General features: G+C 44.6%; 2 protein-coding genes and 1 long non-coding RNA gene across 7 annotated transcripts; 2 read left to right on the top strand and 1 right to left on the bottom strand.

Moving 5' to 3' along the window:
• Positions 1-47: 47 nt before the first annotated feature.
• On the top strand, positions 48-9,767 carry LOC139625282 (calphotin). Of its 2 annotated transcripts, none has more exons than XM_071485140.1 (7): positions 48-375; positions 540-606; positions 2,108-2,204; positions 4,823-6,253; positions 7,403-7,466; positions 8,280-8,404; positions 9,469-9,767. In XM_071485140.1, exons 2-7 carry the CDS (start codon positions 562-564, stop codon positions 9,498-9,500), a joined length of 1,794 nt encoding a protein of 597 aa, XP_071341241.1. In that variant the 5' UTR covers positions 48-375; positions 540-561; the 3' UTR covers positions 9,501-9,767. The 2 variants fall into 2 exon arrangements, with proteins under 2 accessions (XP_071341241.1, XP_071341232.1); XM_071485131.1 differs by having other exon boundaries at positions 2,099-2,204.
• A 1,504-nt stretch (positions 9,768-11,271) lies between these two features.
• On the bottom strand, positions 11,272-12,648 carry LOC139625408 (uncharacterized). The gene is made up of 2 exons (XR_011691886.1): positions 12,483-12,648; positions 11,272-12,311 (listed from the first exon to the last, which is right to left on the bottom strand). It is a non-coding gene; the product is annotated as an uncharacterized lncRNA (long non-coding RNA).
• A 123-nt stretch (positions 12,649-12,771) lies between these two features.
• On the top strand, positions 12,772-18,608 carry ndufv3 (NADH:ubiquinone oxidoreductase subunit V3). Of its 4 annotated transcripts, none has more exons than XM_071485271.1 (4): positions 12,772-12,925; positions 14,496-14,595; positions 14,978-16,066; positions 18,288-18,608. In XM_071485271.1, the coding sequence occupies exons 1-4, from the start codon at positions 12,881-12,883 to the stop codon at positions 18,455-18,457; spliced, it is 1,404 nt and encodes a 467-aa protein (XP_071341372.1). In that variant the 5' UTR covers positions 12,772-12,880; the 3' UTR covers positions 18,458-18,608. The 4 variants fall into 4 exon arrangements, with proteins under 4 accessions (XP_071341372.1, XP_071341362.1, XP_071341351.1 ...); XM_071485261.1 differs by having other exon boundaries at positions 14,975-16,066; XM_071485250.1 differs by lacking the exon at positions 12,772-12,925 and adding an exon at positions 12,948-13,771.
• The last annotated feature ends 339 nt before the right edge of the window (positions 18,609-18,947 follow it).

Genomic DNA, 18,947 nt, shown 5'->3' with positions numbered 1-18,947 from the left:
AAAACACACACGGTTATCTTCACGAGCTGCTTAAATATGAAGTGTTTCTGTTAATAACGTCAACATGGCGCCAAAACCACTTACATCTCATCATATTATGGATGAAAACGTGTCCGTATAATCTCTGCTCAGCGTCCAGTCATTCATAGGAGAACCACTGACACATGTTTGTGTTCCACCGGTACACAATGGCAGAATAATGTCCACATATATGATGAACACACAGATTCATAACGGACAACACAGGCAGTCAGGAGGGGGCGGGGCCTGTCACATTCATGTGTTACATAAAAGGTGATGCGGTAGCTGCTTCCACAGACTGCTCGTCAGAGGAGAGGAGACGACAGTGAAGACAACAGCCTCATTCATCACAAGGTGACAGACGGTCCACTCTCCACGGGCTGAGGCTGCTCAGAGACTTGACCTCAGCTCGCTGCCGCGGCTCTGTTTCCTCACACGATGCTGATGTTATTAAATGCTCAGGATGTTTAGTGGTTTTTGTTGTGCTGACTTATGGTTGTGTGTTCACTGAATTCCAGCACAGACAGGCTGAACATAAAGATGGCGGCTTCCCTGCTGAGGATAGGATGGCTGGGCTGTGTCAAGGTAACAACTCGGTTTAATGTTTATGTCTCTGTTGGAACTAGTCAGTCAGTATCTCACTAAATGAGACATGAACGGCTGAGTTACTGAACTCTGAACCTGCAGCACAGACCTGTTACAGACTGCAGGCCTGCTAACCGAAGCTGACTGTGAGCTCAGTTGTGGTGATATTCATATGAAGAGCAGGAGCATGTGTGTGCAGGGTTAGTCAGCTTCACCAACACAGCCTTACATTAGGAACTGTCCATGCATAAAGATGCTACTGGACATGTTTACTTGGAAGAGTCTGTTTGTGCTAAGACTGGATTAAAGTTGTGTTGTTTTAAACTTTCCAGTGATGGACCAGTGGAACATTCAGTACTAACTCTGCCTGTACAGTAGCACATTGTTCGAACCCACTGAACCTCACTTTAAACTCTGGTGGAGATCCCAGGATTTCAGAGGATACTTAAAAAGACAGAAAACTGGCTGGAGTCTGGTGACACATCGGCCACAAAAATATCACTGGAACCAGTAGCTGTACCACAAACACTGTGTTCTTCTTACCTTGAAGCCTCTTTATTCAGTCACAGGAACAGAGCTGAGCTCTTTCTGTACGTCATGTACTCTGTCATTCCTGACATGTTTCCTGTAAGAGCTAAAAGTGGACCAAAGACACAGTGGTGTGATGTGACAGAGTGGACACACAGGAAGAGCACATCATGTCCAATCAGTGGCAGCTTCAAAATATAGAGGCTGTTTGTAAAAGTTCAGTCCATGTTGAGGTGTAGAGCAGTGTTTCTGTGCTCGCTGTCACTGAGAGGTCAGTCTTCATGAGTTTCCTTACTGAGGAGGTTTTACTGGAAAATCACATTTTCTCTCTGCAGCATGTTAAGGTGAAGAACATGTCTACATCACATGGACCTTAAACTCCACTGTGGTTTAAACTACAGACTGAACCCAGTTTCTGACACATCTGTGGGTCACAGTCACTTCTGCACCAGGCCATGTTTGTCTATAGACAGAGGGTTAGAGACAACATGAGGAGGGTAAAACTCATCATGTTTTCTAAGAATGCTCCTGCAGTTTATTTAGACTAATAAACAGATTGTCTATTATAAATATTATATCAGTTATATAAATATTATAATCAGTTGTCACAATATGCTGAATGAGTGAATGAATGACTGATTATTCTTTGATTAATTCTCATCATTTTCTGAGAATAATAAAATATGACATCCCTCTGAATCACAGGGGTGGGGCCGACCTTATATGGTCACTTCCTCATGCCTGCAGTTTAGTTGAACCTCTGCTTGTTTTGGCAGCAGCCAGACATGTTTCAAACCCCTGCAGGTCCTAGTTCAGGTGAACCGGCTCAGGGTCATGTGACAAAGCAGCAGGGTGTAGAGTCATTAGGTCTGGTATTGGTCACTGAGGGGGTTGTATTGATCAAGTGTCAGTACTCAGTTACTGCTCCTGTAATGTAAGAAAATAACTCTGTGTGTGTGCACAGTGTCTGCAGGCCGACAGCTGGAGAACTCTGAGCAGAGCCCCTGCAGCTGCAGTCTTTAGCACAAAGTCTGGAGGCTCAAAGAAGTCGTCTAAAAAGAACAGCTCAGGTAGGTGCCAGAATTACTGCTACTGTCACAACACCTGCTTCCTCACCTGCTCCTGCACCAGCACATCACTGAACTGCTAATGTAACATCACTGTGTTTCTTTGGAGGAACAGAATCACTCTGTATACCTCACAGAAGATCTGTTACAAACACACAGTGTTGCAGATGTCCGGATTGGTCTGCTGTTTTCATTCACTTCCTGTGTGATATATTCCTCTACTCATCACATGGTGCTAATGTGTCTAAAACTTTATATTGTGGTCTCATCAACCTGAGAAACATTTTTCAGCAGTACAGGACGCTGTGAGGGCTGTGGAGACATGCGGTGTAAGACAGCAGCAAAAAACTCCACCCCCCATGTCCCAGGTCATGGTACAGTCCTGCACATGCAGCAGCTGCTCGGTCAGAGGTCCAGGGTCACGGAGCAGCTCTATTCAGGAAAACTATTTATTTAACCTGTTGTCATGGGAGCCAGCTGCTGCTTTAAACTTGGCAGATGAAATATGAAGATTTATGTGGATGTGTTTTTACTTGACCCATCAAAGGATCAATGTAGAGCGGTGGATAAGAAAAACCTTTAAATTTAGCTTATTCATCTTTAAATGGGATCTTCACTGAAGTTACAGTTTAAACTAATAACACAAATCACTGTGTTGTTTTTATTGAAAACATGATTCAGTAGTTTGTGAACCCTCGACTAATGACATGAACAGAAGCTGAGTGGAGTCAGAAGTTATCAGAGCTGGGGTCAGATGCATAAATGATGTGTACACACAAAAATTATGCATACACCATTTCCCACACATGAATCAGTATTTATGAACAGACTGATCACCTCATCATTCCCCTGACCATGGTTCACATGGTTCTTTAGAGCAGCCATGTTAAAGATATAGTGAAGTGAAAGTGGGAAATAAAGAAGAGACATGAGTTTTAAACAATTTGACAATTCATGAACAGAAATAATTGTGTTTGTGTTCTCAGTGTTTAATATTATAGCTTCATTATTTATTGTGAGTCATTGTGTGAACTGTTTCTAGGCTGTTTTAATATTCACTGATCAGTTTGACTCCTGTCTGGAGCTTGAGGAAGACATCTCTGGTCCTGACAGATGAAGGTCTTTACAGTCGGAGTTATTGAACTAAAGTTTACTGATGAGCTCCTGTTTGTGATTCACCAACAATCAGCCCAGTTCTTCATCTATTTATAGATCACGGTGAGAGTGGAAATGAGGCTCGTGCATGTGCACATGGTTCTGGTCTTGTGCGTTCACACAGTTTATGTCATGAATCTGCAGAGTTTTATGCATCTGGCCCCTGGACTGAGTCAGTGAGACCAGACTGGAGGTTGTGGGTCGGAGACACTGTGACTTAGAAAGAGAAACATCAGCAGATGTGAACCAGGCCTCACAACAAAGATCTCAGAGACTGAGGATGAAGAAGAGTTGATGAGTTCAGAGCATAATCAGTCCACAGTCAAACTGTCTCTAGTTGGAGATGGTTCAGGTCTAGAAGAGGACCAGCTGAGAGACTCCATCAGATGATCAGAGTCACAGCTGAAGGCTGAAAGGAATCACTGGAGCTGGTTCACATCTCTGTTCATGAGTCCACCACACACATCATGGAGTCTTGTTGGCACGAGGACCAGAGGAAGCTGCTTCATGGCAGAGTGTCCAGACTAAAGGACTCTTGAGACTGAGAGAAACCAGATTCTCTGGTCTGATGAGACCAGGCCAGGATTAAGGGAAAACCTGGTCCAGAGCTCAGGACCTCAGACTGGGCTAAAGGTTCACCTTCTATAATGACCCTCAGCACACAACTCTGAAGATCCTTGACTTGAGCCCAGTCCACCATCTGGAGAGACCTGAAAATATTTATCCACCAGAGTCCACATCAACCTGGCAGAGTCTGAGAGAAGAACTACAGGAAATCCACAACAACAAAATGTGAAAAGATTGCAGGGGTCTGAAGACTGAATGCAGCTCTGTGGTGTAAACAGATCTTTGCAGACCAACATTAAACCTCCTCCCACAGGTGGAGCAGGTGGAGGGAGCATCAGGATCTGGATCTGGAGAGCTTCACATGATGGTTTATCAGGGTCTCATCAGGATCATGTCAGGGTGTCTGTCCACCTGCTGAAGCTCAGGAGAAGCTGCTGATGACCCTGAACATCAGAGTAAATCCGCCTTCTGGAGTGGTCCAGTCAGAGCCCAGACCTGGATTGCACCTGCACTTGAAAATAGAAAATGAATTGTAATCATTGTGTGATGTTTCCACCACAGGTCATCGCTTTCACTTCTAACTGTCCTTTCACAGGTTTTGAAAATTGTTTCTTTGATTGTCCCATCACTTGACCAGTCCTTGTGATGTTAATGATAACATTTATCTCAGTATAAAGCTACTCTGGTCAAAGTTTTCTCACATTTTCTATCATACATGTTCTGTATCCCTCATAGACCTGTGATCTTTTGTCTTCTCCTGAACATGTCCCAGATACCTCCCACCAGGATATCTGCTGTTTAACTGTTGGGCCTTTGTTAAATGTGGGTTTACTTATTCAACCATGTACATATGTTTAAAAAAATAATGCATCTCGTCTGCTTGCCCTCCTCCGTCCTAGACAAAAACCAGGCTAAAACCTACTTCGATATAGAGAAACTTGTCCAGCACAAGCCCTATGAGTTTCCCAAGAAAGAGGTTTCTCCAGCAGCCGCTGCAGAAGCAGCAGCAGCAGCAGCTGCAGCTCAACCAGCCGCAGGGCCCACACCCTCTGCTGCTGCACTTGAAGCTGTGGCAACCACCCCTGTGGTAGAAGCTGCTGTCCCGGTGGTTAAGGCCACTCACACTGCTGAAGCTGTTTTTGGCTCAACTTCAGCAACTGAAGCCCCTCCTGTTGTTGAAGCCCCTCAAGCTGTCGAAGCAGTTTCTGAATTTGCCCCAGCACCAGCTGCACCTGTTGTTGACGCTGCACCTGTTGCTGAAGCTGTTACCGAAGCTGCACCTGTTGTTGAAGCTGTTGTTGAAGCTGCACCTGTTGCTGAAGCTGCACCTGTTGCTGAAGCTGTTACCGAAGCTGCACCTGTTGTTGAAGCTGTTGTTGAAGCTGCACCTGTTGCTGAAGCTGTTGTTGAAGCTGCACCTGTTGCTGAAGCTGCACCTGTTGCTGAAGCTGTTACCGAAGCTGCACCTGTTGTTGAAGCTGTTGTTGAAGCTGCACCTGTTGCTGAAGCTGCACCTGTTGCTGAAGCTGTTACCGAAGCTGCACCTGTTGTTGAAGCTGTTGTTGAAGCTGCACCTGTTGCTGAAGCTGTTGTTGAAGCTGCACCTGTTGCTGAAGCTGCACCTGTTGCTGAAGCTGTTACCGAAGCTGCACCTGTTGTTGAAGCTGTTGTTGAAGCTGCACCTGTTGCTGAAGCTGCACCTGTTGCTGAAGCTGTTGCTGAAGCTGTACCAGTGGCTGAAGCTGCAGCTTCACCAGCTGAAAATCTTGCTGTAGCTGCTGCCACTGAAACTGCAGCTCCCATTGCTGAAGCCCCTGCTGCTGAAGCAGAACCTCCTGTCGAAGTGGCTCCTGAAACCCCTGAAGTTCCTGTTGAAGTGGCCCCTGAAGCTGCAGCTGAAGCCACCCCTGTTGAAGCAGCACCAGCCCCTGTAGTTGCTCCAGCAGAACCTGCTGTCGAAGTGGCCCCTGAAGCCCCTGCTGTTGAAGCAGCTCTAGCACCTGAACCTGCTGCTGAACCTCCTGTTGAAGTGGCCCCTGAAGCTGCAGCTGAAGCCACCCCTGTTGAAGCAGCACCAGCCCCTGTAGTTGCTCCAGCAGAACCTGCTGTCGAAGTGGCCCCTGAAGCCCCTGCTGTTGAAGCAGCACCAGTTGGGGAAGCTGCCCCTGAAGTTGTCCCTGCTGAAGCGGCCCCTGTAGAAGTGGCTGCTGAGACTGCAGCTGAAGTTTCAGCCCCTGCAGAGAGCAGCGAGGAGCTGGTGGACCCCGCTCCAGTCGTAGCTGAAGCTGCAGGAGAGGAGCTACAGGCTGAAGCAGTTGAACCATCTGAGGGTACACACTCCAACCTCCCCTCCCCCACAGTCCTTCTCTTTTCCTCTGTGGATCCTGCAGTCTGCAGCAGTCATCTCATCATCACTGATACAGACACACAGTAGTTGTTTGTGATGAGTGTTAAAGTATAAAGTGTAAAGATACACAACATCACAAACACACTTTTTGTTCTAGCCTTGCACAGCCTGTTTCTAATAGTCCAAAACAACACCCTCTTTTCTTCATGCCATATTCACCAAGCACCACCCCATCATGTAACTGTAGTTGAACTCACTGTGTGTGTCAGTGCTGCTTCAGCTGTATTACACATGCTGCATGTGTCACCTGCACAGCATTTTGCCTCTGGACTTTTCTTTTGCTTCATTTCTGGATGTTTCTGTCTCTTCTTTAACACCTGCCTGTCACTGCACTCACCTGTGTGCTTCCTGCTCTCTGCATGCGTCACTGCTCTGTATACTCACTGCTTTATTTCTTCTCGTCAAAGTGACAGATGTTGTTTTTGGTTTAATATCCACAGTTTGATTCCCAGTCTCCTTCCTGTTCCCAGCTCCACTCTCCCAGTCTCGTGTTGTGACTTATTGGCACTATTGTGTTTGGCTGTGTGCTGGTGTTAGTTAAATACTAAAGGTAATGTTAAAGGTACTGTTTCCACTGCTAAAGGTGTATGTTAAAATTGCACCTCCTCCTCCTCCTCCTCCTCCTCCTCCTCCTCCTCTGTTGCAGCTGTCACACTGGTCTGGGAGTCTGTGATCAGTCCCTTCATGTTGGGTGTGTCTTGGTAAAGGATAAACTGTCCTGGCAGGAGCTCTGTGAGGCGTTTAAATTCTTCACTGTTTCATGTTGTGAGTAACTGGCCTGGTTGAGAAGATATAGATGATGATGCTGTAATTGTCTAGCCGAGCATGACCTGTCACAGCAACTGTTTAACCTGTTGACTGACCTGACCTCTCACTCCTTCTTTCCTGTCTGACCCCTGTAGCCACCCTCTCTCCACCTCTCCCAGGTGCTGGTTTGCGCATGAGGGTTACAGATAAAACTAGACGTGTTGTAGCCACATGGATGATGATGATGTCCAAAAGCATGATCTCTCATGGTCTCTTTCTCCAAAGAAAAATTCATTCATTTTTTTTGTCTCTTTAGGACTTTCAGCTCCTATAGACCCGGTTCAGAAACTCTTCCTGGACTCCATACGAGAGTACTCCACAAAAAGCCAGTAAGTCTGTCTCCCCACCTCCACCTGCAGCTCATCTCAGAGAGCTCACAAGGCTGCGGCTCTGCTGGTAGATCTGCTGGGGTTCAGAGTCAGAGAAACTGAATCATCCCCACAGGCACAACACAGGAACAAGGAAGTAAAACTGCTATAAAATATGAATTAATAAAAAGGAAGTGACTAGAAAACACGTACAAAAAGTCATGTGTGAGGTAGGGTCTCCACCCTGTTTAACATCAGCATGTCCAGGGTCCAGTCTCCTCTGGTAGTCTAGTCCACACTAACAGTTCAGCTAAACCAGATGAGTCAGAACCAGCACTGGGTCCAGCTGTCAGGTTTCCACACAGCTGATTCAGAGGCATGTTTCCATCTGTCCCACTCTCAGTTCAGCTGAATCAAAACAAACCTTCATTACATTTAATTCACTAATTAGTTACTGAATTATTATTATTAATATTGTATTATTACTGTGTGACTGACCAGCTGGTCATATAACACACAACATCACGGGCTCAGAAATGAACTGAGGCAGATTAGAAACATGAAGATAAACATCAACATTTATAACAGTATTTGTGTCACTGATCACAAATACTGGAAGATTTAACTTAAGAAACTAAAAACGACTTCAACTCGTATTGAGTTCTGTGTGTTTCAACCTGTGTTAGCAGCTAGCTAATATCAGACATACAGTGTGTCAGCTGTTGGTTTGTGTAGTTTTTAACCAGACAAGATGAAACAGTGCATTTGTTGGACTATTTTCTGTGGTGGATTAAACTCTATATATTGACATAACCCCCCCCCCCCAAACTGCAGGGCCGCTGGGGGGCTGGTCGATGCAGGCTCAGAGTATGAGAAGGCTTTGGCAGAGGAGATAGCAAAGCTTCAGAGACTCTATGGTGGAGGAGACCTCACATCTTTCCCAGAGTTCAAGTTCACAGGTGAGTCAATCAGCTGTCAGAACTGTGTTGTATGGTTTTATCATCCTGAAAGGTCACAGGTGCACTTCCTGTGTTCATGAACCAGATGGCAACAACAAACTGTATTTTACATGAAACCACAGTCATCTGTAGGTTCCTGTAACAAAACACTGGTCTGAGAAGAGAGCTAGCAGCTCACACAGGTGACAAATGAAATTTAGATCCCGTGTGACGCCTGCAACAACCTGCGTCTACACCAACCAACCAGAGTACAACGTGACAGGATGTAGAATACACCGGCTGGTTGTTAGGTATCCTGTAGTGAAGACTCAGCATTGTGGCTACACACTGTTTATTCTCTGCTGCAGTTTAAGACACATGATGAGTCTCTGCTCTGGTGGTCTGAGGTTCATCTCTCACTGTAGGATCTGACCCAGATTACAGCCAAGATTGGATTGGATCAGATTTCTCAGTGTGACTAGATTGTTGTTTTCTGAAGGATGGATCACTTGGGCTGTGTCTTCATTAGTCTACTCGTTTTATCCAGAGCAGCTCACTGTGGACACGTGTTTTTGATTATAAAGCAGGTCTAGGTTCTATATTAATACTGTGAAAGTATCAAAGCCTTAGTCCACAGAGAAATGCACACAGCCTGTATTCAGACACTGAGCCTTCAAATGAGCCGTCAGGACTTTGTGTTGTCACAACAAAACAGTCAGTCAATCAGAAGAGAGGCTCTGAGCCTGACTGACCTGTTAATAGTATCTCATTGACCTGTTGTTACTAGAGCTCCGGAGAGAAGCCTGAGAGAGGAGATGTAAAACATATTTTCTTATGGATATGAGCACTTCAGATAAAACACTGGAGAAGTTATTGTTATTATTATTATTATTATTATTATTATTATTATTATTATTATTATTATTATTATTATTATTATTATTATTACTATGACATAAGACCTGTCAATAACTATATATAGGTTAGATATTCTGTGATGTTAGTGACTTCTCATGTAAATGTTACTACATAATCAAACATGCACTAAGCTAACAGCTCTGCTCTGTGTTCTTCTTTTCTTTTAGAGCCCAAGTTGGATCAAGTTTCCCAGAAGTGAACATCAGCACTTTGTAATGACTCTTTTCTACTGTCGCCTGCTTCCTGTTCGTCTGTGCTCCTTGGTGGAACGTTACCAGTCTGCTTCCTGTCACTGTCACAACACCCCCGGCCCCCGCTCTGTGTCAGAATAGAGCTGCTTCAGTAGAGATTGCCTAGTGAAGGAAGCTAAAGCATTAGCTGTACATATTTAGCTATGAACATAGAACTGTGACAGAAGCTGTGTGAAGCTGAGTGTGAAGACATACAATAAATCCCACTTCATATGCGTGTGTGTGTCTGTCTGTCTGTCTGTCTGTCTGTCTGTCTGCTGACATCTGCTTCATGAACATTGTTTCCTGTTGACTGTCAGTATGTCTTAGCAGTTAGCATTAGCACTAAATTTCAAAAACACTGAAATGTTTCATAGCTACAGAAAGTTAATCTAAAGAAATAATGTGTAGCTGTTTTTATTTTAAATGGTGTTGAAAATAGAGCTTTTCTAGACCACTCAACAGCTTTACAATACAAGACACATTCACCCATTCACCCAGCACTTCTACCATCTACAGCCAGTAGAGGCAATTCAGGGTTCAGTATCATGGCCAAGGACACTTTGACATGCGGGCTGAAGGAGCTGGGGATCGAACCCTAACCTTCTGACAAGTGGACACACTGTACACCCAATTTTACAATATATTTTAAATTATGTAGAGTAAATGTATTTAGAAAGTAAAGCAGGAGGTTGTGTTGTGTTTTTGTGGGTCTCGCTGTTCAGACTCTTTACAGATGTGAGTGTACTTTCACTACAGCTGGGTAAAGCTGATGGAAGTGACTGTTGCTCACACTCAGCAGAGAGTCTGAGAAATTTAAACAAAGCGTATGAATGAGATGTATGCATACGTAGTCAAGTAAATGTCACGGATCATATGAGCCTACTATAAATATGAATGACTTGTCACTTAATCAATCCCAGTTCATGACACCTGACTCAGTCTGTATCACACAGTCATCAGACCCCTTCACTGTCTTCACGTTACAAAAATAAAAATCATTTTTCCCTCATCAATCTACACTCAATACCCCAAAGTGAAGTAAAAACAATGTCCTCCATCATTCTGACATGAACACCCAGGACGGGTGTTCCAAACCTCTTCTAGAGCTGGACCTGGACTAACTGAGACACCAGGAGAGGGGAGCAAGCAAGAGTGGAGACCAAAAACCCGATCCCCAACCTGAACCCAGTCCAGCATCTGGAGAGACCTGAAAATATCTATCTACCAGATTCCATATCAACCTGACAGAGTCTGAGAGGGTCTGAGAGAAGAACTACAGGAAATCCGCTAAGTCAGGTCTAAAGCTTCAGGTGGTTTAACTGAGTACCGAGGGAAGTGTCTGAATACCTCTGTCAATGAGATCCTACGTTTTTACTCTGTTATTATGAGGTGCTGAGTGTAGACTGGTTATTTTATCATAAGACTGCGACATCAGAAAGTGTGAATGAAGTGAGGAGGTCGGGCTGAATGATCTGTGATCTCAGTAAGTTCAGGGCGCCATCTAACGGCCTGTCACTGTACTGTCCCAGGGTCCGTGAACAGCCCGTAGTTAAACACTGAACTAACTGAAGGTTTATCAGACTGAAGTTAACTATGTGAGTGAAAATAAATATTTTAATGATTTAAATATTATATATGTTATATTAAATATTTTACACGTTAATGTGGTTTGTTTAAAACACCTGGGCTTTAACTGGGAATATGTCAAACAATTAGAGACATGAGCAGAGGACAGCAAAAGACAGAGGGCAGCGCCCGTGGTTCGAACCCCTGGGCCCGCGGACCGTTGGAGAGAGAACATTGCGGTTGTTAGGAAGTAACCACTGAGCTATACCTCCGCCATCGTCACGCTTGTCATCAGCTATATAAGAAGCTGAGAACCAGGAAGTAATGTTGCGGAGACAACTATTTATCTTATTACATCTTTATTAATAATAGTATCTATTTATCTGTCCATACTAGACGTCACATAGAAATCCCTAATGGAAAACATTAGCGCACAGGAATGATCTTAATACAAATATTAAATAAAGAACACGTCTTATTTTAACACCTATAGAAAATTGAGCAGTTTCGTATATAGATATTTCATACAATAGGTATGTTTTTGTATGTTTATAATGTAGACATATGTTACATAAATATATATCCATCCCACAGCCTGACAGTATATGTTTATCTTATAAACAGTCCAAAACTCTAAGGCACTTTCCCAGAATGAGAAGAGACATGTTTAAAATTAATACGAAAAACATATATAAGCATATATCATTTTTATATGTATGTTGTAATAATAAACTTGCATATATAAATTAAATATTTCTTGTTACAATATATATGGTCACAACTTATAAAATAACCATATAAAAACTCATCAGATAGGTATTCTTAATATACATGTACAAATTTTACAATGGGTATTTCATTTGTTATAAATCTATATCTTGAGTATGAGATAATAATATATCCCCTTATAGTAGACATATACATCACTATAGAGACATATGTCATATATGACATTTCTTTATGGGAGGAACCTGTAGCCAGTGTGTGTGCTGTTTGTGGCTCTGCTCCTGTGTGGGCTACCTGTGATGTAATATGTGTACAGTCAGCAGTCAGCTGCAGGGGGTCTGATTTGAAGATGGATTTGGGCGACAGCATGGTCCTGCAGTAGAGGAGGTTGCAGGTTCAGGAACACAGACCTAGGACCAGGACCAGGACCCTAGTTCTTCGTGACATTGCCACCCACCGTGATCATGGGTGAACAGGTCCGCCATCTAGCGGATTTAAAGAGTTGTAGTAAACAGTCTTATTTCAGGGCATGTGTAATAATAAAGTGTTGTACATAATAATTTACTGAGCAGTCTCGTCTCCGCTGTGCTGGACGCCGCTGGTGAGAATCAGAGGTCTCTATAGGTCACCATCAGCTTCGACGTCAGAGGACTCACCTGAGCTACCTGTGTCACACCCACACACGGAACATCCAGACAGATAGATAACATCATTTATTAATGCCCACGGGAAATTCAGTTTGCCCAGAAGCTCATTAATGAATTCAGTATCCAGGACCAGGATGAAGGGTCAGACCCAGAATTGGTCCTCGGTAAAGCGTGACACAGACACAGGAAATACCCGCTAACAACGGCTCCAGAGAACTCATCTTCATTATTAATCAGAAACTCTGCTGACGTTGTTTCTCTGCTCGACGATGATGGTATAAAACATATTATTACAGACTGAGATCAGACTGAGGAGCCGATACGTGACGTCAGAACCATCGTCGTCATTGCGGAACTCTTGCGCTTACCCCCAGTTTCCGACCGGAGCACATCACTGGGAACACGACATGGCGACTTCCTTGCTGCGTTTAGGGCGACTGGGCCCTTTCAAGGTAAAAACACCTGAACTGACTCTTAGACCTTTTGAACGTGGTCTGTTGGGAGACCACGTCCTGACGGGGATCAGGAGACCGGTGATCCAGGACACCGCTGCCGGACGAGTCGCTCCAAATGCGGTGTCCTGTGCGTACTGACCCCGACCCCCGGTCTTATGGACACCTGCACTAAGGAAAGGTGCAGACTGTAGTTCATTAACACGAACTGCACCTGAGCTCAGAGCTCCTGGAGACAAACAGAACCACGTTGTAACCAACAGTTTAACGAGCAGAGCCACGGACAGACAGACTGATCTCTACAGGGTCAACTAGTCTCTGTGCTTTTTATTTACTGAGCTGGTTTTTATTGTAATTGAATTGATATCCATATGTGGTTGTTGTCATTAGCGTCACCTAGCAGCGGAACATCCGGTGACAAAGATTTAGTTTGTGATTTCCTAGAAAAACCTTTGTAGATAAAATCATCATTAATGTCTCATCTAATTAAAGACCCGACAAATAGTGTTACTTTGTCGCATTTATACAAATATCACAGAAAATCATCGCTGCTCATTGATTTCCATTGTTCAAAATGATCGGTCCAGCAAACATTACGGTCCTCAGACATCTGAGCTCCTGTGGAACAAGAGCAGGATTGCAGCCTGTCACCAAACTGTGACAGCTGACAGGCTTTTATCTCCTCACTTCATTTATCAGACATCACCAACCAACACACCCCAGCACACAGTACACAGGTCCAGAGCAGGTGTGATGACATCAGCCATGTGTCAGTGTGTCATGGAGGTAACACCTGAACCAGGACACTATGGCTCTAACTTCCCCCTGACAGTGAATGTAACACCGGTACGGACGCTAAATAACATATCTCAGTATGATAAAGTTAGATCAGAACATATGTGGGATGACACCAGATGATCCTCTTCTCCCAGTGAACCAGGATTCGGTGTGCTGGCATTACACTGACCTGTCTGGGACCAGAATCTGACCCAGACCTCAGTGCAGTGATGATCATTTCAGTTTGGTTGTTGGTGTTGGTTGCTATGGATTCTGGGTAATGGTTCTGAACAGTTCACATTCTTGATTGAAGAACTGTAATTTGAAACAGTGTAATTTTTTAAATTGCAGGCATCACAATCACTGTTCTACTGTATATTATCAACAGTGTATCTGAAGTGAATGAGTCACTGTAACGATGACTGTAGCTAATTAACACTAAAACACATCCTCACTTCATAAGGATAATAAGAGCAAGTGTGAACATGATATGATCTGATGAGTTTTCTAGTTCAGAAACATGTGACCCGGATATGTTGTTCAGTGGGTGATATAGTCTCTGAGGAGGACTGGTGTCTCACTGTGGTAGATGGAGGTGCTATGTTACTTTGTTGAAGACAGCTAAACATGAACATGATGGAATCTGGTTATTGTGACATAACAGAAGAGGATCCGTCCTGCTCTGTCTGAACAAACCAGTCCATGTCATTAATCCCATGAGTTTTGTGTGTGTGTCCTGCTGTGTGACTTTGTGTGCCTGCAGTAACGTCTGCTCGACTCTGCTCCTCTGCAGCATCTCCAGGTGGGGGGCTGGGGCGTCCTGAGGAGCTCGGCAGCTCCTCTCTGCACTCAGGCTGAAGGGACGCCAAAGAGGACGAAGGCTGCGAGCAAGAGTAAGACCACGTGGCTCTGTCCGACATGTAGCTTGAAGGTTTTGCTAACTGATCAATATTATGTGTTAATGATGTTTTATCCATAATGTTACACACTGTATGTGTCTCTCTTCCAGTCATCCAGTCATTGTATAATAAAGTTGCTGATTGTGTGTAATTGTGAATATAAATAATGTGACAGTCTAAACCAGGTAAACGCTGCATTGACTTTTATTTTGGTGAATGAATGTTGTCTTTACTTTTTTTTTTGCTGTTTTTATAAAACGTATGAAACTCCAGGGAAGCAGAAGCAGATTTGGGTGTGAGATAAATAATTAGCAATTTTACTGTAGCGTTTGTCTTTATTAACAAGTCTTGTCCCATTTACCGTTTTCTTCAGCAGCAGAGGCTCCAGATGACAGAGCAGCCCTGCTAGCCTACAAGACTGCTGTTGCCTTCCCTGTTAGGTTTTCACAGCCTCCATCTGTAGGTGCAGCTGAACCGGTGGCCACTGCAGCTGCAGCAGCAGCTACACCTGCCGCAGTGGCCAGTGAAACAGCTGGGGCTCCAGCTGCCTCCTCACACCCAGCTGCCAACCCAGATATTTCTCAGGTTATCGCTGACACACCTCCACCTGTAGCTGACGCAGCAGCTCCTGAGTCTCTGGCTGATGCAACCACGGAAATGGCAGCTACTGAGCTCAGTGGTCCAGCAGCTGATGGATCATCCTCCTCCTCGTCCAGCGACTCAGATTCTGACTCTGACTCTGACTCTGAGGATGAGGATGAGGATGAGAAATCGGAGGTGAAGACTGAGACCAAGACCTCAGCACCAGAGGTGGCAGAATCCTCTGTGAAAGTAGAAGCAGGACTCCATGAGGTCACATCAGAGGCGAAGAAACACAGTGGTGAAGATAAGAAGGAAGCTCCACTAGAACATGAAGGTTCTCCTGGCTCTGCTGCTGAGGCTGCAGAGGAGATGGCTTCAGCAGCAGCAGCAGCAGCAGCAGCAGCTCAAGCTCCCGTGGAGACACCCAGTGCCAGCCCTGAGGAGTTGGTGAACTCTGCCCCTGAGATGTGCAGTGGCACAGAAGACACTCTAGAGCTCCCCGTCACCAGCACCACAGTTTCAGTTGAGGCTGCAGGGAAACCTGCTCCAGAAGTGATAAAAGATGTTGCATCACCTGCTGTCCCTGAAGCTCTGACTGAAGATGTGACTGAGGCTGCAACTGCAACTGGTGCTCCTGTTGAAACTACAGAGCCTGCCTCTGCTCCAGCTGCCCCAGCTGCCCCAGCTGCCCCAGCTGCCCCTGAAGATGTGGCTGCAGAGCCTGTAGGAGATGAAGTGGCCCCTGTAGACGAAGCTGCGGAGACAGCAGCTGAAGTTTTGGCCCCTGCAGAGAGTGCTGAGGAGCTGGTGGACCTCGCTCCAGCCGTAGCTGAAGCTGCAGGAGAGGAGCTGCAGGTGGAGGCTACAGTTGAACCATCTGAGGGTACACACTACACCACCCTTCCCCTAAAGTCTCTTCTCCCTCTCTTCTCTGTGGATCTTTAAGCCCCCACAGATAACCATACTTTTCTCTGTCCCTCCTAAGTTGTGTGCACTGTTCAGGTGTTAATCAGACATCAGCTCTGTCACATGAAGTAGTTGCTATGACATCATCCCTGGATTCTTTTAAATAACCTGTTTTTGCTTTGTCCCATCACTATGACTCTAACCTCCATGATGCTGGTTTCAGCCTGGTAGTTGTGCATGAGGTGGTTGTAGTGGTCCTGACTGTTAACACTGCTCTCAGGGCTTTTTGCTGCATTCATATTCTTTCTGCCACTTCTTGAACATGGCCTTTGCTTCTTTCTGCCAGTTGTCATTTAGAGTTGTCTGTCTGTCACACACACAACTGTGTTGTCCCTGTCAGTGCATGATCAAGGTGACATTGCTTATTACAAACATCCACACTAATACATTTTCATTTTAAACACACCACCTTTGCCTCGTTTCTCCTAGTGTCCACATTTCTCCCTAAAACAGAGACTTTCAGAAACGCTGCTGGACCCGTTTTAGTCTAAAACTCCAGGTTGTGTTGTAGCCTGGACGGACACAAACAGAGACCTTTGGAAACGATGACGTAGACAACCACGGTGGCTCCTGATTGGCTCTTATCAGCCTGGACTGCCAGTGGTTAAGCAACATGGAGAATGAATTTAAGTGTTACTGACCTTGTTGTCTTTGCAGCAGCTGTTGTTCAGTTCAGTTCTGGATTTTAACTCTACAACTGTCTTTGCTGTTCCTCCCTCAGAGGATTTACTGTAAATAATCAACTGCAGAGGAGAAAATCTGCTTCCTGTTTACACTGGTGCGCACATGCTCAGTGTACCCAATTGTCATGTGATGTGTATCCGGATATGTTGGTGTGGACAGAGATGGTTTTGGCTTTAAAATGAAAGTGTGTCGGTGTGGACGCAGCCTGACCCTGCTCCTGGTTCTTCTCTCTTCCGTCTTTAATGCCTCTCCTCACTGTCTCCAAATACATCCTCATTCTCAGATTATTCACCTTCAGCTCACTCTTGTTGTTTATAGTGTCTCTGTATGAAACATGGGTTTCAGGTTTTCTGAGTTCATAGTGAGGTTGCAGGTGATGATGCTGTTGTTTGGTTAATTGTACCAGGTAATGCTACTGCTAACAGTAATGTTGGAGTGACACGTCCTGTCCCTGACCGCAGCAGGACGAGCAGAGCTGGGAGTGGGTGGAGTTAGTGAGAGTATTTCAGGAAGCAGGATCACAAATGATTATTCATCTTTAGCTCTAAGTCATGATACTCAGCTCAGTTTGTCAGCAGCTTCATCCCAACACTTCTCTGAGCAGATGCCGACCCTGCTTTGTGGAACACCTCCCTCCTTACCTCGGTCATTCATTTCATCACTTTTTATTTATGTCTTTTTTTAACTTCTGTTAATCTGTTGTTCCCTTGGGAGCCTTTGGGATGAGCTCTGCATTGACTAATGAAGAAATTTAAATGTGTTTGTGAATGTATTTCTCTCTGATTGTGGATGTGTATGATTTTTATGATTTTTTCTGTTCCACACTTCGTTTATAACCTGACTGTCACAGGATGCTGAGGAGTTTCCACACAGATATAGACGTAGAAGTCAATTAGAACATGGTGCATCAGTATCTGATCAAATGCATCAAAGCCTCGTTTAAAAACACAGATTTTGACTTGTTGCCCTTTTTAAAAATCCATTTCATGCCTCTAGCAGTATTATTATTATTTTCCTGCATGGGCTATCTTTACTGTCTGCAGGCACGTTTACCTTCACATGCTCTGAGACTTTTCACACCAGTGTGTCTCCACACTCTGTTGGGGGTCATGTGGCCTTTCCACCAAAGGAAATGCTCCACTATAAACCACCTTTGTTAGCATGTGTGAATATGTAAATGGTTGGTCCCTTCAAAAGCCTTAAAAATAGTTTAAACTAAGCCATGTCTTTGTCTCAGTCCATATCTTATCAGAAATAACTAGACCCAGTCTTAATTACAGCCTGAAAGTCAGTAACAGTGACAAAGACACAGGTAAACAGGGGTCAGTAATGCATTGGATAATCTTGTGCCACTTCAGTTTTAATGCATGAACAGCAGGAGGATGTGAGACACTAGTCTTTGCAGCAGACTCAACTTTCTTACATGCGTCTTTGTCTTTCCCCTCCTTCTGCAGAGGCTGCAGCAGCGGCACCTCCAGAGCCTGAGGAGCCGTTTGATAACAGCACCTATAAAAACTACCAGCACCACAGCTACAACCCCTACACATTTGCTGACCTGGATGTAGAGATGGCCAAGTTTCGTCTCCCTCAGCCCTCCTCCGGCAGACCCTCACCCAGACACTAGAGGAGCTGGCCTGGCTGCAAACCTTTATAAGGCTTAGAGACTGTGGTGATGGTGTTGTCCCTCTTTACGTGTGATTACCCTCCCACCTGTCACAGCATGAAATTCAGCTGTTAAAATGTTATATTATTAAAGTACACAAATAGGAAGTACAGTCTGTCTGCCTGGTGTGATTCTGTTTTGTCTTACATTAAAGGAATAGCCGTGTAAAGCAGCAGGGAAAGATCAAACACTTCTTTTATGCTGCTTTTCTGCCTGGGGGGGTCATTTGAATAGAGCTGAGTGTGCAAGTGGTATATCTGTATTTCTACTGTAATGATTACAATTTTGACTCCCCTAGCCTGGCACACAGTGTCCTAATTATCCTGCCTGTATGCCTTCCTGCACAAGTAAACAATCAGCATCTGTTGTTATTTTTGTGTGCTGTTGTGCAGATGATGAGAGAATACGCATGAAGGAGTGTAGAGCTGGAGATATACATAGAGAACCTATT

The sequence above is a fragment of the Trachinotus anak genome, unplaced genomic scaffold (genome assembly GCF_046630095.1).
Source record: "Trachinotus anak isolate AG129_WGS33_773 ecotype Australia unplaced genomic scaffold, CSIRO_AGI_Tana_v1 ptg000001l, whole genome shotgun sequence".
Taxonomy (NCBI): domain Eukaryota; kingdom Metazoa; phylum Chordata; class Actinopteri; order Carangiformes; family Carangidae; genus Trachinotus; species Trachinotus anak.
This window is presented reverse-complemented; position numbering and strand designations above follow the sequence as displayed.